Here is a 16444-nt window from a genome sequence, read left to right as displayed (position 1 = left end):
CACTCTTTCTTCTGAAGATGTCACAAAAAGAAGGCTGAGACTTACCTCACTGGTGAGAGAAAAGATATCTGGGCCTCAGAATTTGCAGCGATATTAAAGGAGTTATAACACTAATATTTTCAACCCTCTTTCCTAAGAAGCGATTGTTGAATGGGCAAAGAAAAAGCGGCTCTGCTGGGCGTTCCCATAGTCATCGCTAAGAAGAATAAGGTCACGCGTTGTATTGTGTTAGGGGTCTGATTTTTAAGACCAAGGCTGTGATAAGCCTTGCTCTCTTGTCTTTCCAGGAAGAGGAAATGTCAATGCTGGGAGAAATAACCCATTTACAAACCATATCAGATGACCTGAAAAGTCTCACCATGGACCCACACAAATTGCCATCTTCAAGTGAACAGGTTAGCTCTTATTACCTGCTACTAGCTTGTACTAATTTCCCTTTTGTGTTACGAGGAGTACTGACTACTAGCCTTTAGTGGCTTAATGCTGTGTTTTGTAGCTGCTTCACTGCAGGGAGGTAATTTCTAATATACGCAATTTCTAAAAATTGGTTTTGAAATGCCAGCTGGAGTGCTCCTGAAGTGTTTGGTGAGACCAAGTGCGTGAAGTGGCAGCACTAACACTTGGAAGTATATGAAGATGCCCAATTTCTGCTGGTAGTATGGGAGGAAGGAGTGTCATCTCCCCCTACATTTGAGCATCCTTGCCTTCATGTGGTCACAAGGTTGCTGCCGTTAGATAGCTCCATGGACTCTAGCACTGAGCATTTTTCCACGCTGTCCTTAAAATGTACGGGAAAATGTGCATTGTTAAATGAACCCAAATAGGACCTTTCTATTCAACCCTGCTGGGTGAACTCACTTTTCTTGCCGCACCTTAATCACCTTATCTTTGACCTAGAAGTGTAAAGGAGGGAAGCTCTGCTGTGGTTGAATATCGGATCTTCAGTCAGTTTTTGAGAACATAAGGTTTTTAAACTTGAAGGCTGTTGTAGAAAACAAAACAGAGCCAAAACAAAGCAGCTTACAGCATGTGTAAAATAAATCTCCACTTTACTCGTTAAAGATCTTTCCGTTCAAATCTGAATTTCTGTGATAGTGGCCCTAGTGTTGAAGTAGGATCATGGAAAGCCAAGACGACGCTGATTTTCCTGTGTGATATACACAGTGTAATTCTGGAAGAGAACTGAGGCTCGATCAGTTGGCACCAGAAGGTTGTGGTGGTGACAAATGTTATATGAAAAGCAGATGCCTTCTCTTAAGAGGGAAAAATAATTTTCCATGTCCTTGATGCTATTGATTATCTTTCATCAGGTAATTTTAGATTTGAAAGGTTCTGATTACAGCTGGTCTTATCAGACTCCTCCATCCTCTCCCAGTACCACCATGTCCAGAAAATCTAGTGTTTGCAGGTAAGTGGACTGGTAATATCTAAACTTAACCTGTGGGGGGGCAAAGGGAGGCAAGCTCAGCCTGTCGCGTGGATTTGTATGCCTACCTAAATCTTAGAGAACAACTTCTAATGAAACCAATCCCTCGTGTTCTTTATCTGTTTAAGTGTGTGACTGGGAATATTAAAAAGGATGGGCATGACTGAACAACTTTTGAACTCAGGCAACTTGAAGGTGCTTTTGATTCAGTTCTCTTGAATCGGTTTCAGATCAAAGAGCAGACCGTACTGATCTAAGCTCTGAGATTGTTCATTCATAATTTCCTTTTCTGCTTTTCGCGTGATGACTTTTTAGATTGTTCTAAGTAGCTGTTACTAATCAGTAAGTTAAAGTGTTTGAAAAGGAAAAACATCCTTGGCAATGCCCTATCAGTCTGGTAGATGGAAATGCTTTTTCGATGCAGGTTCTTTTGACTGTTTAATGCTGTCTAATGCTGTCCTGAAATACATTGAAACACTGGGTTCTGTCTATGCTTTCTCCATAAGAACTGTTTTCTCTCATGAAACAGTTTATTAGCATGTTGCCCCCATACCCTGGTGTCTACATTTCCTCTTTCCTTTCACTGAAAAGGAAGATATCCTGTTGTGTATTCTGCTCAGCACCTCTCTAGCTGCTCTCGAATGATTACCTTTTGGTTTGCTTTATGGATAATGTACTACAGATTCCCTGTATGAGCAAAGTTTCCTGGAGCATGTCAGAGCAAGTGAACATGACTTTTATGTACTTACTTGTCTCTGCATGGAGATATATATAAAAAAATCTTCAGTACTTTTATATATATGTGAAAACATGCCTATTGAGAGCAATGAGCACAGGCTTAAAGATGCAATATCCTGAAGCTGTAAAAGAAAATGGCAAAAAACCCAAGAAATCCATCATCTGCTCCTAATCAACCTCATCTTTTGGTACGGTAAAACTTGTACGGCAAGCTGTGCGTGGGTGGTGCAAGGCAGAGGTCCTCTTCCCCTGCTCCAAGCCAGCTTGTGCATCCCGTACGTTAAATGGAATTTGTGCGCAGGGGGTGCAGTCCTCGCTCCCCTTTGGAGCCATCCCTTCAGCTAGACAGTGGGCTCCTGCCAAGGAAGGTGGGAAGCTGCCTTCAGATGGATGCATCCTGCTGGTCCTGCTCAGCCACCCCAGCTGGAAACTTCAAAGGCTCCCACATTGCAGCTGGCATGTCGCTGCCGTTCAGGATACTGGAGATTACAGATCAATCTCTTGGAAAAATAAGATTTTTTTTTTTTTATGGATATTAATTTGGGGTTGTAATTCTCCGATCGTCTTTCTCACTAAAGCTACGTACCCGGAGGCTTGACTTGCCATCACATGCTTTTTTTTTTTTCTGGTAGAAAGCCTTCACGTGAGCAGAGCTTGTCCCAGGTACTCTGATGAAGCATGGGCGTTTGGCGATGCTTTCAAAAGTCTCACGCGTTTGCCTGTTAGCTGACTGCAACAGCATTCCTAGAGGCAGATTTCCGGATGCACTCGGATGCCTTTGGTTCCCTGCTAGAGATCTCAGTGAGAGTTTGCACTGTGGTGTGAGAGCAGCAAGGTGTAAGTCAGGAGTAGGAGGGAGCCCTCAGTTTTTGTGGAAGTGCTGTGCACTGGGGGCATGTAGCCATCCCTTCATCTCTACCCTGACTTTGAACTCTAAAGTGGTTACAGAATTTGATCATTTGAGTGAAATTCAAGGTAAAATGCCATTTTCTCTCTGGTCGCCAGGGATACTGCAGCTGCTTACGGTTCTTTACTGATATATATGTACATATATATATATTTAAATTCTAATTTGTCAACTTTTTTTCTTTTCCGGTTTATGCTGCCTGTTGCTAGAGACATGTGGAATGTTAATTGTACTGTATATGGGTCTCTCCCCACCCCGCCCTTGTGTCTGTTCCTCTCCCCTTTCCTTTGTCCCTTCTGTCTCTCACAGCAGTCTGAACAGCGTTAACAGTAGTGATTCCCGGTCCAGTGGCTCGCACTCGCACTCACCTAGTTCACACTATCGCTATCGCAGCTCCAATCTGCCTCAGCAGGCACCCATGAGGCTGTCCAGTGTGTCCTCCCATGATTCTGGATTCATGTCCCAGGATGCTTTCCAGTCCAAATCGCCATCCCCCATGCCACCAGAAGCGCCTAACCAGGTACGTGCAAGCATGAGAACAACAATCTGAGCGTGAGCCGGACTCTGTAACTTGGCTCACCTTTCGCAAAAGATCTGGTGTGGTTTTGGGGTACCTTGGAGTCAAGTTAAACACTAAGGGTAAGGTTTGTCATGCTGTTCTTCATCCGTTTAAAGTTGGGCCTCTAGCTGGAGTGATTTACGCTGCTTTTGCAGTTAGGGCTGAAGAAAGGGATGAGGCGCTCTCAGGGGATTTGGTTTTCACTCTGGCCCTGGAGGGAGCCTGGATGCCGAACTTTAAGATACACACAGACAAGAAGGAGCGAGAAGTCCCACCTTACAAGAGGGAGCAATACTCACTTTACCCACTGAGGTTACCAGTTAACAGTCCTGCACAGACTGCACGCTGTTAATATCTGGTGGCTCTACTGTTTCCTGGGCAAACACCGGTGCCAGAACAGCCTCCTGAGGGCCTTAATATTGATCCTGGTGGCTTTGGCATCACAGGGATTCCTCCCCCGCCAAGGGCCTGGGATACCCACAGTGCCAGCAGCAGTGTCCTGTGAAATTGGGTTTTCCCGTTTTATGACGTCCCTGTCTGTGGGTGGGATCTCTTCTGGACTCCCAGCTGAGCACCTTGCAGAAATAAGGTCTCTGCGTGAAAACGAGAGGTAGTTTGAATTCTTTGTGGAACTCCTAAGACGTGAGTGTTTCTGTAGCCATGTATGACCATGTCCCGAACCCAGTCAAACCAAGAGGATTTCACTATAAAGAGAAGCAGAGCTTTTCCAGGGCATTTTTTGGTCTGCAGAAGGAAGTTGCTGCTCTGTTTGTTCATGGCATCATTCCTCTAAAAACTCGCTGGCCACCGGCAGGCAGAGCTTTGCATGCCTCCACAGCACGTGCCTCTCTTCTGTGTCGGGCAGGTTTTTTAACAAATCACGCAGCAACTGCAGTATTTTTTAAACAAGGCTGAACTGCCATCTCACATTATAAATCCCGTCATAAATCTTAGTTACAAACTGAAGCGCACCTAATATCCTGTTGTTACCACTGATACCACTGAGGTCACTGGAGAAGATTGTCCTTTAGTTCGATAAATGTAGTTGTACTCCTTCTCATGTGCTGGGGGGTAGGTGGGTTTAATCCTTACAGTCGGCAAGCAGCCAACAATTTCAGTATTAGTGGTTGCCAAGTGTCACCTGCTCACTTAAGCTACTCCTAGACCACCTTTGACAGCACCCAGCCCCTTCCATTTTGCAGAACGTTGAGCAAGAAGTGAAATTTTCAGGGTATCGTCCGAAACAACACTGGTTCATTTGGGCTTGGAGCATGTTTGCAAGGGAAGCTCAACAGTTTTTAATATATTTACCTCTTTCGTTTTAATAGAAACGCTTTCTTTTCAAATGAATGCATCTTCTGCACTGTCCCCCAGTCTGTAGATGACATCCTGAAGACCTTTGTGCACACTGATAAAATGAATGTTTTGTTTAGATTGGCTATGGCTAACCTAAGTGAAATGCAAAAAAGTAAATAAGTAATAATAAAGTAAACAGGAATAGGAACAAGGTAAGGAAGTTGACTTTTAAGGTTCTACATCAGTTACACGTGCTAGCATCCTCTTGGTGTCCGCTGCACCTGCGTAAAAGGGCGCTCAGCTGCATGATGGTGCTGTGTTTGCCGATGAGGATGTAGCTTTGCAATTGCCCTTAGCATGGAAAAGAACCCAGCACCTCTTTGCAAGTGCCCCTGTTAAGCAGGGGAGAGAACTTCAGCCGGTATCAAGCTGGCAGAACATCCTGAAAGTTGATGGGAGTCCTGCCAGCCTACACCAGCTAAGTTCTTAGGCTTTCACTTCGTTTTAGAAACTGTCCATAAAATCGCACACCCGTCCAAGCACCCCTGGAGCTCCTCCTGAGCTGTAAAGGCTGCAGCAGAGTGGCACTGACTCGACAAGTGTAGCGTGTCGGTATAACAAGTAGGATGTGCTCTGTGTGTCCCCGGTTCTGTGTACCTTTACGCAGAGGAAAAGGTAACAGATCACTGCCTGGCCGCTTCATCTTCGCTTAAGTGTCTTGCTTTGTACGTTCAGCACTGAGTAATTGTGTGTGTTGTGCTGAGAGATAACTGTGGTCGTGAGCTTTCCGAGAAGCTGTTCAATTTACAGCGTCATTTTGTGTTGTGTGTCTCTAACCAACTGACAAACCTTCTTGTGGTGCTGTGCTGCCGAGGCTCGGTGGTGGGTGGGGAGGAGCAGCGATACCGGCTGCTGTTTCTAAGACGCTGATGTCATTGTTTCTAGTAGTGACACAGAAAGCAGAAAAGCAAGCTCTGGAGTCAGCAAAGGAAGTTAAAAGCTACGTATCTTGCGCAGGTGGACACCTTGCTGATGTTTGCTAGCTACATGCTGTGGCATGTAGCAACAAAGCCCGTTTTCTTTTAATAATGGATTTGTAAAAAGTAGAAGGGGGCTACACAAAATCCCCACGTTAGGGGAATGAGAATATATGAGCTACGTGACGCTTTTATGCTCTTACCAACATTTTCGACAGGCAAGTGTCACCAAAGACTAAACTGAATTCATTCAAAATCTGAGATCGGGGGCAGGGAGGTGGGGGAGAAATCTCCAGCATGGAACAAGTAGAGATTAAACAAGATGCAGAGGAGAGATGACAGGGAAAAGAGTGACTGCTTTCACCCTGTAGTTGCTGAGTAGTAAGTCTTTACAGTTACTGCACTGCATAGGAGGTAGGAAAAAGAGCAACCACAAACCCAGACTCTGCCCTTACGCTGGTTTAGCACGATCTCTTTTCTGCAGCGCTGCTGCTGACATCACGGGGGTGTAACAGATAGCTGTTACCTTGCCGTGCCGAAAGGTCCCTGTAAAATGCTTTCACCTTAATTAAGCAAGCACGTTTGGGTACAGCTGAACAGCTGGAAAAGCGTGGCAGGTCTCTTTTTCTGGAGTGGAGCAGTTCCTCTAAGTGCCAGATGCGAGGGCAGCGCTGGTGGCCCGTGGCACGTACTGGTACCACGTAAAGCCGTCCTGGCAGACCTGCTGCTGGGAGCACGGAGGAGCTCTTGGATGAACGTGGATCGTGGCTGGTGCTGCTAAACCCACACGCTGCCCTGTGTAGTAGACAGGCGGGTCTGGGAGTATTTGCGATGAAGTGATGCGGCAGTAGTACAGTTCTGTTCGATTTAGGGGGATCCACTGGGCTGGGAGTGAACACGCACAGGGGAAGCAATTACACAGCATTTTACAGGATTTTAGAGGCTGCTTGTGACTTCAGAGGGATGAAATCAAGGGGAGAGAAAGAAGCAGATGAAGAAGAGAAGAGAAAACCTGTTGGTTGCTGTCCGACAGCAGAGGACTAAGTCTTTGTTGTTAGAATATTCTGGAAATCACTTTCCCTAAACAGTGAAGTAGAGGGAAACTGATTGTGACCTTGCTTCAGCACGTACAGATCAGCAAGCTGGACGGGGTCAGCTCTGAGGAGATGCCATTGCTCGAAATGGCTTGAAGTTAGAATAGGGGAAATATATTGTTACAACTATTCAGTTTTCCATGTAAATTAAGAAATGCTCCCAAATCAGACTTAAAAAAAACTAAAAAAATTTAAATGTATCTGTAAATTATCACCAGGTATTTGTTCCTCCTGAATTTTCTTCAAGTTTCACAAGTTTTCCCTGTCTAGAAGAGAGGGGTCGGTAGAGCCACGTTCCTGGAAGTGAAACAAATTGAGGGGGTGACCTTGATTCACTATGCAAAGCTTTTTGCAAGGTAACTGGTAATCTTCCGCTGACTGTAGAAGGATGCTGGACCAGCCTCTTCCTTAGGTTTTGGTCTGCTGGGAAACCCTTGTCCAGGAAGCTCCATCCGTAGCTGAGGAAGGGGAGGGCTGGAGAAAGCAGTACTCGATTTGAATGGAAAGCAGAGCAAACAGCGGGTGCGAGTCAGCCAGGATAAGTGTGGTTCCTTTCTGGGTTAGTAGGACAACAGATGGAAACACAATCCTACAGTCCAGTAGCCCAGAGTACAGCACTTTTCTTTTAATATCCTTGCTGGGATTCATACAAACCACAGCAAGCAGTGGGACACTGTCCCATCCCAGAACAAGCCATGGCACAATGTCCGAGAGACCAGGTGCCAAGCTGCAGTCGTAGAGCGAACGCTTGAGGAGCCGTTGTTGCTGTGCAGAGCGCAGGTTCAGCTCTCTGCTGATACCGTTAACTTGAAGCTTTTTGTCAGAGAGATGGTTTGAGAGGAGAGCAGAACCGCATTATTGCCGCTGGGGGGGGGGAGAAAAAAAGCTGCCAGCGTTAAAAAAGGTAAAATGAAAGACCTAATTTTAAACATGATTGGAACTAAACAATCGTTTTAAAAAGAGTTCAACTAAAATAAGTTCCAAAAGTCCAATAGTCAAACTCCTCCCTCCACGAGATGCGGCGCAGGAGTTGCTCTGCCAGCTGTTTGCCTGTGCGGGCACTCCAAGGAGCGCGTGTGCCGCTTGGTGTGCATCTAGCACGAGCACTCAAAAGCTGGGAGAGTTTTTGCCCGAGCGGTGACTGTGCAGTGTGTGTTTTCAGCCCCTCGTGTACTCCTGCTGAGGAGTGAAGGGTGGTCACTGCTTCCCGCTCCCGGCTCCAGCTGTTCCAGACTGTTTCTGCAGCGTGATCCAGGCAGCCCCTGACCCGCTGCCACTCGCATTCTCTTTTACACTTCTCCTCCTCCTGCCTCCCTCTGCGTTGTTTTCTCACTGCTGTCATCCTTTTTTGGCAGGACCAGGCACTCTCTTCCCTGGGCCATGCAGGTTTCCCAAGATGAGACCCTGTTTCCCCACCACCACCTCTTGCTTTTCCTTCACCTACAGAGGTGTTTTCCCCACGGCATCTTGCTTCACCCTTTGTCTAGCTTTGCCTGCTGAAAACGGCCGTGCTGAGTTAGTGGCAGAGTCCTTTCTTTCATCTTTTTTTTACCTTGGAGTCACTGTATTGCAAAAATAAGTCCACTTCTTCCAGTCTTTTTCCCCATACACCGCGTAAATTGAACAATTCTTTGCATCTTCAGAATCGGTATTTTTGGCCTTTTTCCATCTGTTTGCTACATGCAGCTTTGTCACTCATAAAGCTCACTTACGACCCATCCCTACCATTACTCGACGTAATCTGAGGCTTCTGGCTTGTGAACAGGAATAGCCTATAAGATGTAAGCTCCAAATTTTCATGCATCATCACTGGGGCATCTGCAGAAGACAAGGTGACATTAGATACCGTGTTTGTAACTCGGACCCTTCGCTGTCTGTCCTGCTGTGCGCAGCGTACACAGAGCCAGGAGGTCCTTCAGGCCATTTGCATGAGGTTTCACAAAACATTTTCTGAAAATTACATTTTTCTCTCTTTCTTTTTTTTTTTTTTTTCCCCCTGGCTAAAACGCTACACTACTGTATTATCACAGGGCTTCCCAAACATTTTCTTTGCATAAGAGCACTGTAGCTGGTAGAAAGGTCCCTGTGGTTGGGCTTGCCTGTAGGTGAAATAAATGCTGTTGCAGAGGTCTTACATGGCAAAGGTACATAAAGGCGTGCACTGAAAACTGGAAGAGAAGTCCCCTGCTAGGAGCAAAATGTTTGAGGTGTTTGATGGACGCTGTGCGTCCTGCACTCCCCTTCGCTCCCCGTCCAAGCCCCTCGTACTTTCTGCTGTTAAGAGAAAGCCCGTGCCACCACTGGGGCGCTCAGCAGAGCACGTGCCTTCACGCTGGCCGCTGGGCAGAGCAGTTTGAGTCAGAGCGCGCTCGGTGCGTGCGCACTACCCGCCGAGGCACGCGCCGACAGGTAGCGCACGTGGAATCCCCGCGGCTGGTAAGTATCATTCTTTCTCTGTTCCGTTGTATTTGAACTCAGAGGAGCTTTTCGCAAGCCCTTGTGCAGATCAGAATATCTGAGAACTTGTGGTGTTTGCTGCTCCGTGTTTTAAATCTAAACTGTGTGTCTCTGAAGTACTGATAATCTATTTTTCAGTAGAAATCGGTTGTCTCAGTATCTTGCATGTTTGGACCGTAGGGACCCTCGGCTCCCTCAGCTTCTTGCTCTGAGGCAGCTAACAGAACTGAGACGCTGCAGTTGCAATGAGGAGTTGAGATCGCTGCCTCGACTCCCTCATTCTCAAGCAGTGTGGCAAGTTCTCGCACTAAGCAAGTGGCTTGTTTTGATTCTCACCAATTTTCTGAACATTAGTCATGGTTTTATGCAGTTTCTAATTGATTTTTAAAGCTCTAACCCTTTGCTTCTCTCATCCTTCCCTCTCTCCTGTGTGTGTCTTTGTGTATGTGCTTTTTTTGTCCTTTTTGTTTGTTTGTGTTTTTATTATTCTTTTCTGGTGGCTTGTGTACCCCTCCCCTGCATTGCGGTGCTGTTTTATGCTGCAGAATTCGTCCAGCTCTGCCTCTTCAGAAGCCTCTGAAACCTGCCAGTCAGTGAGCGAGTGCAGTTCCCCCACCTCAGTCAGCTCAGGCTCCACCATGGGGGCTTGGGCCTCCACAGATAAGGTGAAAACTTCATCTTAAAGACGTACAAACCTACTGGCTCGTTATCCAAACCCAGCAACACTTGGACAAAAATAAAGAAGTGCATGGGATGCAGCCAGGATTCCTCCCTGGACGATGAGAATAGGAACTGGTGCACCCTCCCGTAGACGTGGACCTGTTTGGATAAACCACAGCAACACTCATCTTTAAACTAGCTGCTAGGGGCAGGCTACAAATTAGGCATGTGACGGAAGTCACGTTCTGAGAAAAGCTCATCGTCCACCTTTCCTACTCAAACTGATGGTGGGACGCTGCCCAAACCAGCTGGTTGCCCAGGTTGTGCTGCTGTGGCTTTCCCCCCTCTCCCACCAGGCAGCATTACCCTGAGAGCGGGGGGTTGTTTGGGACCAAAACAGAACTGCAACCAAAACACGCCTGGTTGGGGTAAAGTGCAGGGGACACCCTCTGAGCGGGGGGAGGAAGCGATACCGGTCTCCATTCTCATCTGGTAAATCCTTGCTGTTGGTTTCTGTTTTCTCCTCCTCCGTATCACGGCGCAGCCAGCACACGTCCTGTTCCAAGGCTGCGTGCCTTCCCTCTCTGTCCAGCTACGCAGAGCAAGCGCCACCGATGCACATGCCTCCAGTACTGGAAAGGCTTTGTTTCTGTGTCCGCAGTCCGCAGGGAACCTAAATTGCAAAGGCTTTTTCACAGTGTGCTGCTTTCATGGACAGAAGGTGAAGCTGCTCAGCCTGGGGACAGTGACTGCTAGACCGATGTCTGAAATTTGTTATACCAGTAACAATTTTCAAGCTATCTCACTCCTGAACCAAGCGTTGTATCAATTTTCTGTTGTTTGTTTGCAGCAAAGCTTTTTCTTTCTTTCGTTTTAAGATACAGAATTTTTTTCCCTAGAACATCAGAGTCACAGTGTATTTTCATATTCATTCTGTTTATATTAATTTCTCTGTTTTGTTTGTTTATTTGTTTCGTTTCCAGTTGTCTAATGGGTTTTATCACTGTAGTTTATCAAGTGACCCATCCGTAGCTTCAGTTGGTGCAGGTCCTTTCCCTCATTTCCCGCCTGTCTCCCGCGCGTGGACTCGGGCTCCCTCAGCCCTCCTTCCAGACTACGTTCATTATTACACCATTGGGCCAGGCATGTTTCCATCATCTAAGATCCCTAGCTGGAAGGTTTGTGTTCCTTTTGTTGTGGCAGTCCTCACCTCCTCATACCAACAGCGTGCACGTGGCGGTTGTTGCTACCTTTCGATCCATGTAATTACTCGTTGATTTGGTTGTTTAATGTCCCTCTGAATGGTGATGCATGGTGATAATCGGAGAGCTGAAATCCGGGAGTGGGTGTTTCTGAAAGATCTTGTCTGTTCTGGCACTGCCTAAAATACGCTAAGCTGACAGCGTCCAGGTAGGAAGGAGTAGTTTGATCTGGAACACTGGGGAAAGCACTCCGGGCTCTATTCAGCAAGAGGAGAGCTTGTTTAAGGCTTTTAAAGTGCTCACAGGAGCGGGGAAGCGCAGGCTCGCATCCAGTTGGCTTCGTGAGACGTTGAACAACGTGATGCTCTTACCGGGGCTGCTCTGCTTGGCCCCCGCCGTGGCCACAGGCAGGCGCGCTCTTGTAGATGGAGCTGGAGCGGTTTAAGAAGCGCTCATCACCCGGTGAACCTGGCGACTGAAGCTGTCCGGGCTCTACAGTCGCAGGCTGAAAGTGCTCCCCAGCTTGCTTTGCTCTTTGGGGTGAGGCCACCAGAAAAGTCAGAGTGCAGTAACTTCTTCCAGCTGGATCTGCAGGCATCTGCAGGGATCTTCCTTGGCATCAAATGTCTCTGCTCTGCCGGAGGCTTGACTCGTCCCTGCCAGATGATTCCCCTGGTTCACCGGCCCAGAGCAAGGGGAGAAGCTCTCCTCTCTGTTGTCCTGCACCTTCCCAAGGCCGATGTGCAGCTGACAGTGGCCACACAGGTCCCTAGATGCCTGTGGGTGGTTACACCACACTGCCTGTGCACAGGGTCTTTCTTTTACGTGTCAGCTGAGAGACCTCGGTACAGATCTCCCTAATCCCTCTCTCCAGAAGCTGGAGACTGTTGAGACGTACACACGGGGTGGCCACAGTGCTCCTGGGGCTTTAGGGTCATTAATTGTGCCTATGCTCGAAGCACTCTGCCGGTGTATTTCAGAGCGAAGCCCTTCCAGCAAAGCCCCAGCTGTTAGGGAGAAGCAGAGTTCACACGTGGCAATCAAACCGAAGGACCTGTCTGCGCAAGGGGCTTCTCGCAGCCTGGGCTGAGGCAGCCAGCAGTAAAACCCAACGGTGGTGGTGGTCTCAACCCATCACTGACCCGCAGGCTGTGCGGGGCTGCCCAGCTGCGGCCAGCAGTGGGGCGGGTGGCCCGTTGTCACACAAATTGTTCCTCCTGCTTTTACTTTTAAGGCACCCCTTGTCTTGTCGAAGGAAAACTCTCTTAGGAGCGAGCTTGCCCCTGCTGAGCAGTGGTTCTGCGTCCCAGCACAGGTCCCTGATCAGTCCTGCTCTCTGTGTGCGGCGTGTCCTTTCCGGACACCCTCAGGACTGTGCTTAATAGAGCCCTGAGTGACCACAGCCCTCGTGGCCTGGGGAGTTTCTGTGTCTAATCGGGCACCAGTAGCTCGGAGTGAAGTTAGTCTGTCCTTGGTACAGATCACTACTATGAACTAGATCTCAGCTAGTAAGTGAACTGCAGGATGACACAGAGGAACTTGCTCCTGTAACGTCTATCAAAAAATCCGTTCAAGCCGCATTTTTCAGAACCGAAGATGTGTAAACGGCATGTAAGACTAGGACGTGTGAACGCCTAGAACAGTTTCATTGCTGGTGGGACAGTTTTGTCTGTTTTCTGCAGTGTTCCAGTGATTCTCCATTTGAATTTCTGAAAATATAGCCTTTAACACAATGGAATTTCACGTAGAGAAAACTACGGTATTAATATGTTAAATATCTTCGTGTAAGGACACTTAGGTAGAATAGGAAACTTAGATTCCCTTTCCTAAAGGAGATAGGTTTTATAAGTGAAAATTTTTAATATCCTCAAAATTCATGTCTTTCTGGCCTTATTCAGAAAGGCATATCCAGTTTGAGACGTAATCTGTTGCATTAAAATTGTCCTTTTGCCTAGTTTTACGTGTAATTAAAGCACAGTTACTGGAGAAGGCTGTCGCTAACCGCTGCGTTTCCTTAGGACTGGGCCAAGCCAGGCCCATACGATCAGCCCACGGTGAACACGTTGCAACGCCGCAAAGAAAAGCGCGAGCCGGATCTCAATGGAGGAGCTCAGAGCGGGCCAGCTGCGGCCCCGGAGGAGGCCCAGAGACCTCGGAGCATGACGGTGTCGGCTGCCACGAGGGTGAGGCTCGTATTTCCAAGCTTGTATTTGCAGCTGGCTGTGTGGTGCAAAGGAAACGGATGCGCTGGCTCCTGCCGACTCCTTTCCGTGCGCCTTATGTTGGCAGGGATGGCGTGGTCAGTGGAAATCGCGTGGGTGTGAGAGAACATGCTGTCGGGTGTTGGCATTTGTAGAGCAACGGCGTCCAAAGGTGCCCCCGTTTGTAAGCCCTAGTAAATGGCTGGGTGCAGCCCTGTTGGGCTGCGATGGTGCCAAACTCTGCTGGGGAGGAGGGACAGCTGGAAGTCGGCGAAGATTGACTAACCCTTCTAGCCATAACGAGTCTCCCGTGCGTGTAACCAGCAGGGTGAGGAGATGGAGGCCTGTGAGGAGCTGGCACTCGCTCTGACGAGAGGGCTGCAGCTGGACATCCAGAGGAGCAGTCGGGACTCCTTGCAGTGCTCCAGCGGCTACAGCACCCAGACAACAACTCCGTGCTGCTCGGAGGACACAATCCCCTCTCAAGGTACCCGTGCAGGAGATGCTGTTTCTCAGAGCGTTCCCAGGCTGCCCGGCACACACTCACCCCGCGGTGCCAAGGCGCTGTATGCCAGCAGCTGTCGCTCACTGGTGTGTAGGCAGCGGGGGAGAAAGGGGTCGGTGTTGCTCTTGGGAAGTTTCTTCCCGCTTGGAATGCAGCCTGGATTTATTAACCAAACAGAAAGCCGGACTGCTGCATAGCGGGCGGAACAATTTTCTGGTGCGTTGCTAGGAAGGGTTTTGTCTCAAAGGTGCTCTCGTTTTAAAGAAGATGCTGGAATTTTATTTCATGGGTGAAGTGGAATGCCAGTGGTATGGCATCGTACGCTCCCTGTGGCAGTGGGGTTCTTTTCCTTTCTGAGCTGTCATCGTAGCAAATACGCACTCCAGAGCTTTGCTTTCTTGCTCCGTCAGCGCTCTGAATCTGCTCTTGGCTTCCCTTTCTGACCTTTTATTTTCTACCTGAGCAGAAATGTTGTAATTGGGAATAGAATCCTTTGGAGACCCTGACCTGGGCGTCCCTGGGAGGCTGCAGTAGGGTGCTGGGCTTTGTGCTCTGGTTCAGAACCAGCAGCAAGCGGAGAGGGGCTGAGGTCGGTGTCTGCGCGTCAGCAGCTGCCTCGCTGGCTCGGCTGAGGATCGACGGCTGTGCTGTGCAATCACGAGAGGCAGCAGAGCTCAGCACTTAGCGGAAAGGAAGGAACCCAATGCAGTGACTAAAGCTGAGGTTGAGATTTCAGAGCTGGCAGCTGGGATTTACTTTGTTTGCAAAATAAGCAAACTTGCTGTGGAAATCATGGGTGCACAGTGCCCTGAGCCCCCCTACCGCTGCGTAGTCTAAGTACGCTTTTCAGTCGCTGGCTGTTGGGAGTGTTTGTACCGACGCGCTGTAGCATATGGCTTGTAGGATGTTGGTACCTTAAATGTTGGTGGCAGGCGCTGAGTCTTCGTCACTGAATTAGTTCTTTCCAGAGACGGTACTGGGCGCGTACGGTTCTCGTCGCCTTTCACAGGAGATGTGGGCACCCTGCAGGTGTGTGTAGGGTCTGTCTGCCGTAGCGCCTGCCTTCAGCCACGCGGGCCGAGGATCTTGGTCACGATGTCGTAGGCTTCCTTCCTCCCAGAGGTGAAACCTCTCTTCGTTGCTCTTCACCCCCAGGCTTTTTTGCCTACGTGTACTTTTTTGGTGGTATGAGTGCTTTAGGCTTCCTGACGTGACTCTGCTGCCTCCTCCAGCTTGTTCCTAACTCTGTCTTTTGGCATCAGTTTCAGATTATGATTATTTCTCTGTGAGTGGGGACCAGGAGGCAGAACAACAAGAGTTTGACAAATCTTCCACCATTCCACGAAACAGCGACATTAGCCAGTCCTATCGCAGAATGTTTCAAACCAAGCGTCCTGCTTCCACCGCAGGTCTGCCGACCACGCTGGGACCGGTCATAGTCACCCCTGGCGTCGCCACCATCAGACGGACGCCTTCCACCAAGCCGTCAGTCAGACGTGGCACCATAGGCGGAGGTCCAATTCCAATCAAGACACCGGTGATTCCTGTCAAGACACCAACTGTCCCAGATACCCCGGGGGGGCTGCCCGGCAGCCTCGTGGGGACAGAAGAATGTCCCGAGCAAAGTCCCGAGTCTCCGGCAGCAGGAGATGGTGGGCAAGGTGTCACCAGCATGCCCTCGTCCTCATGGAGCGGACAGGCGTCTGTCAACCCTCCGCCGTCAAGCCAGAAACTGAGCGCTGCCGACGAGCAGAGGCAGGCGGTTCCCGAGAGCGAGGGGGAAGAAAGCGACCGGGATGGCGGCGTCAGCCTGGCGCCCGCGGGCCAGCCGGAGCTCGATCCCGGGGAGCTGAGTCCTGGAGACGTCCCGCAAGGGGAAGACATGCTGAACGCCATTCGGCGCGGGGTCAAACTGAAGAAGACGACCACGAACGATCGCTCAGCGCCTCGTATTTCGTAGGAGCGGAGGAACTGCCAGAGTACTGGCTGCCGAGAGGGGACGGTGAGGAAGCGGATTTGTCTCTGTCCCTTCCGGTCGGTAATCAATGAATTTTTTGTGGATACTCGGTAACAGACAGTCTGGAAGTACTCTGAAAGAGAAAACAAGGTGAAAGAGCGTAGTGAGACATAATCTCCACTGCTGTTTTAATTTGTAAATATCAATTATTTTGTTTCTGCATTTTTTGATCTAAGTTACACTTTTAATTTTTTCTGAAGGTGCCAAATCCCATTGACCTTTTTTATAACTCTCTTTGTAAAGTTTTAAATCATAGGAGAAAAAAAAAAACTGTCGAGTAGTTGACTTCAGCAAAGGGATTTAATGAAAATCTGGCTTTTTTTGCAAGCTTTTGTAGAGTGCAAAACAAAACGAGGCCACGGTTAGAGTTTAAGTCAAGCGGTAAGGAACAGATCCTCGTTTCAG

The 16444-nt window shown here is 48.7% G+C and overlaps 1 protein-coding gene across 1 annotated transcript in view; it reads left to right on the top strand.

The window, feature by feature from the left end:
- Positions 1-16303, top strand: part of MTSS1 (metastasis suppressor 1) — a gene marked incomplete at its 5' end in the record, with an annotated part of 105378 nt that extends 89075 nt beyond the window's left edge. Inside the window, 7 exons of the mRNA XM_010136775.1 lie at positions 288-395; positions 1311-1408; positions 3381-3591; positions 11098-11292; positions 13335-13499; positions 13842-14004; positions 15285-16303. Coding sequence (XP_010135077.1) covers positions 288-395; positions 1311-1408; positions 3381-3591; positions 11098-11292; positions 13335-13499; positions 13842-14004; positions 15285-15982 — 1638 coding nt within the window. The remainder of the gene's footprint in view (positions 1-287; positions 396-1310; positions 1409-3380; positions 3592-11097; positions 11293-13334; positions 13500-13841; positions 14005-15284) is intronic.
- Between the last annotated feature and the right edge of the window lie 141 nt (positions 16304-16444).

The sequence above is a fragment of the Buceros rhinoceros genome, unplaced genomic scaffold (assembly GCF_000710305.1).
Source record: "Buceros rhinoceros silvestris isolate BGI_N320 unplaced genomic scaffold, ASM71030v1 scaffold11945, whole genome shotgun sequence".
NCBI lineage: Eukaryota > Metazoa > Chordata > Aves > Bucerotiformes > Bucerotidae > Buceros > Buceros rhinoceros.
This window is presented reverse-complemented; position numbering and strand designations above follow the sequence as displayed.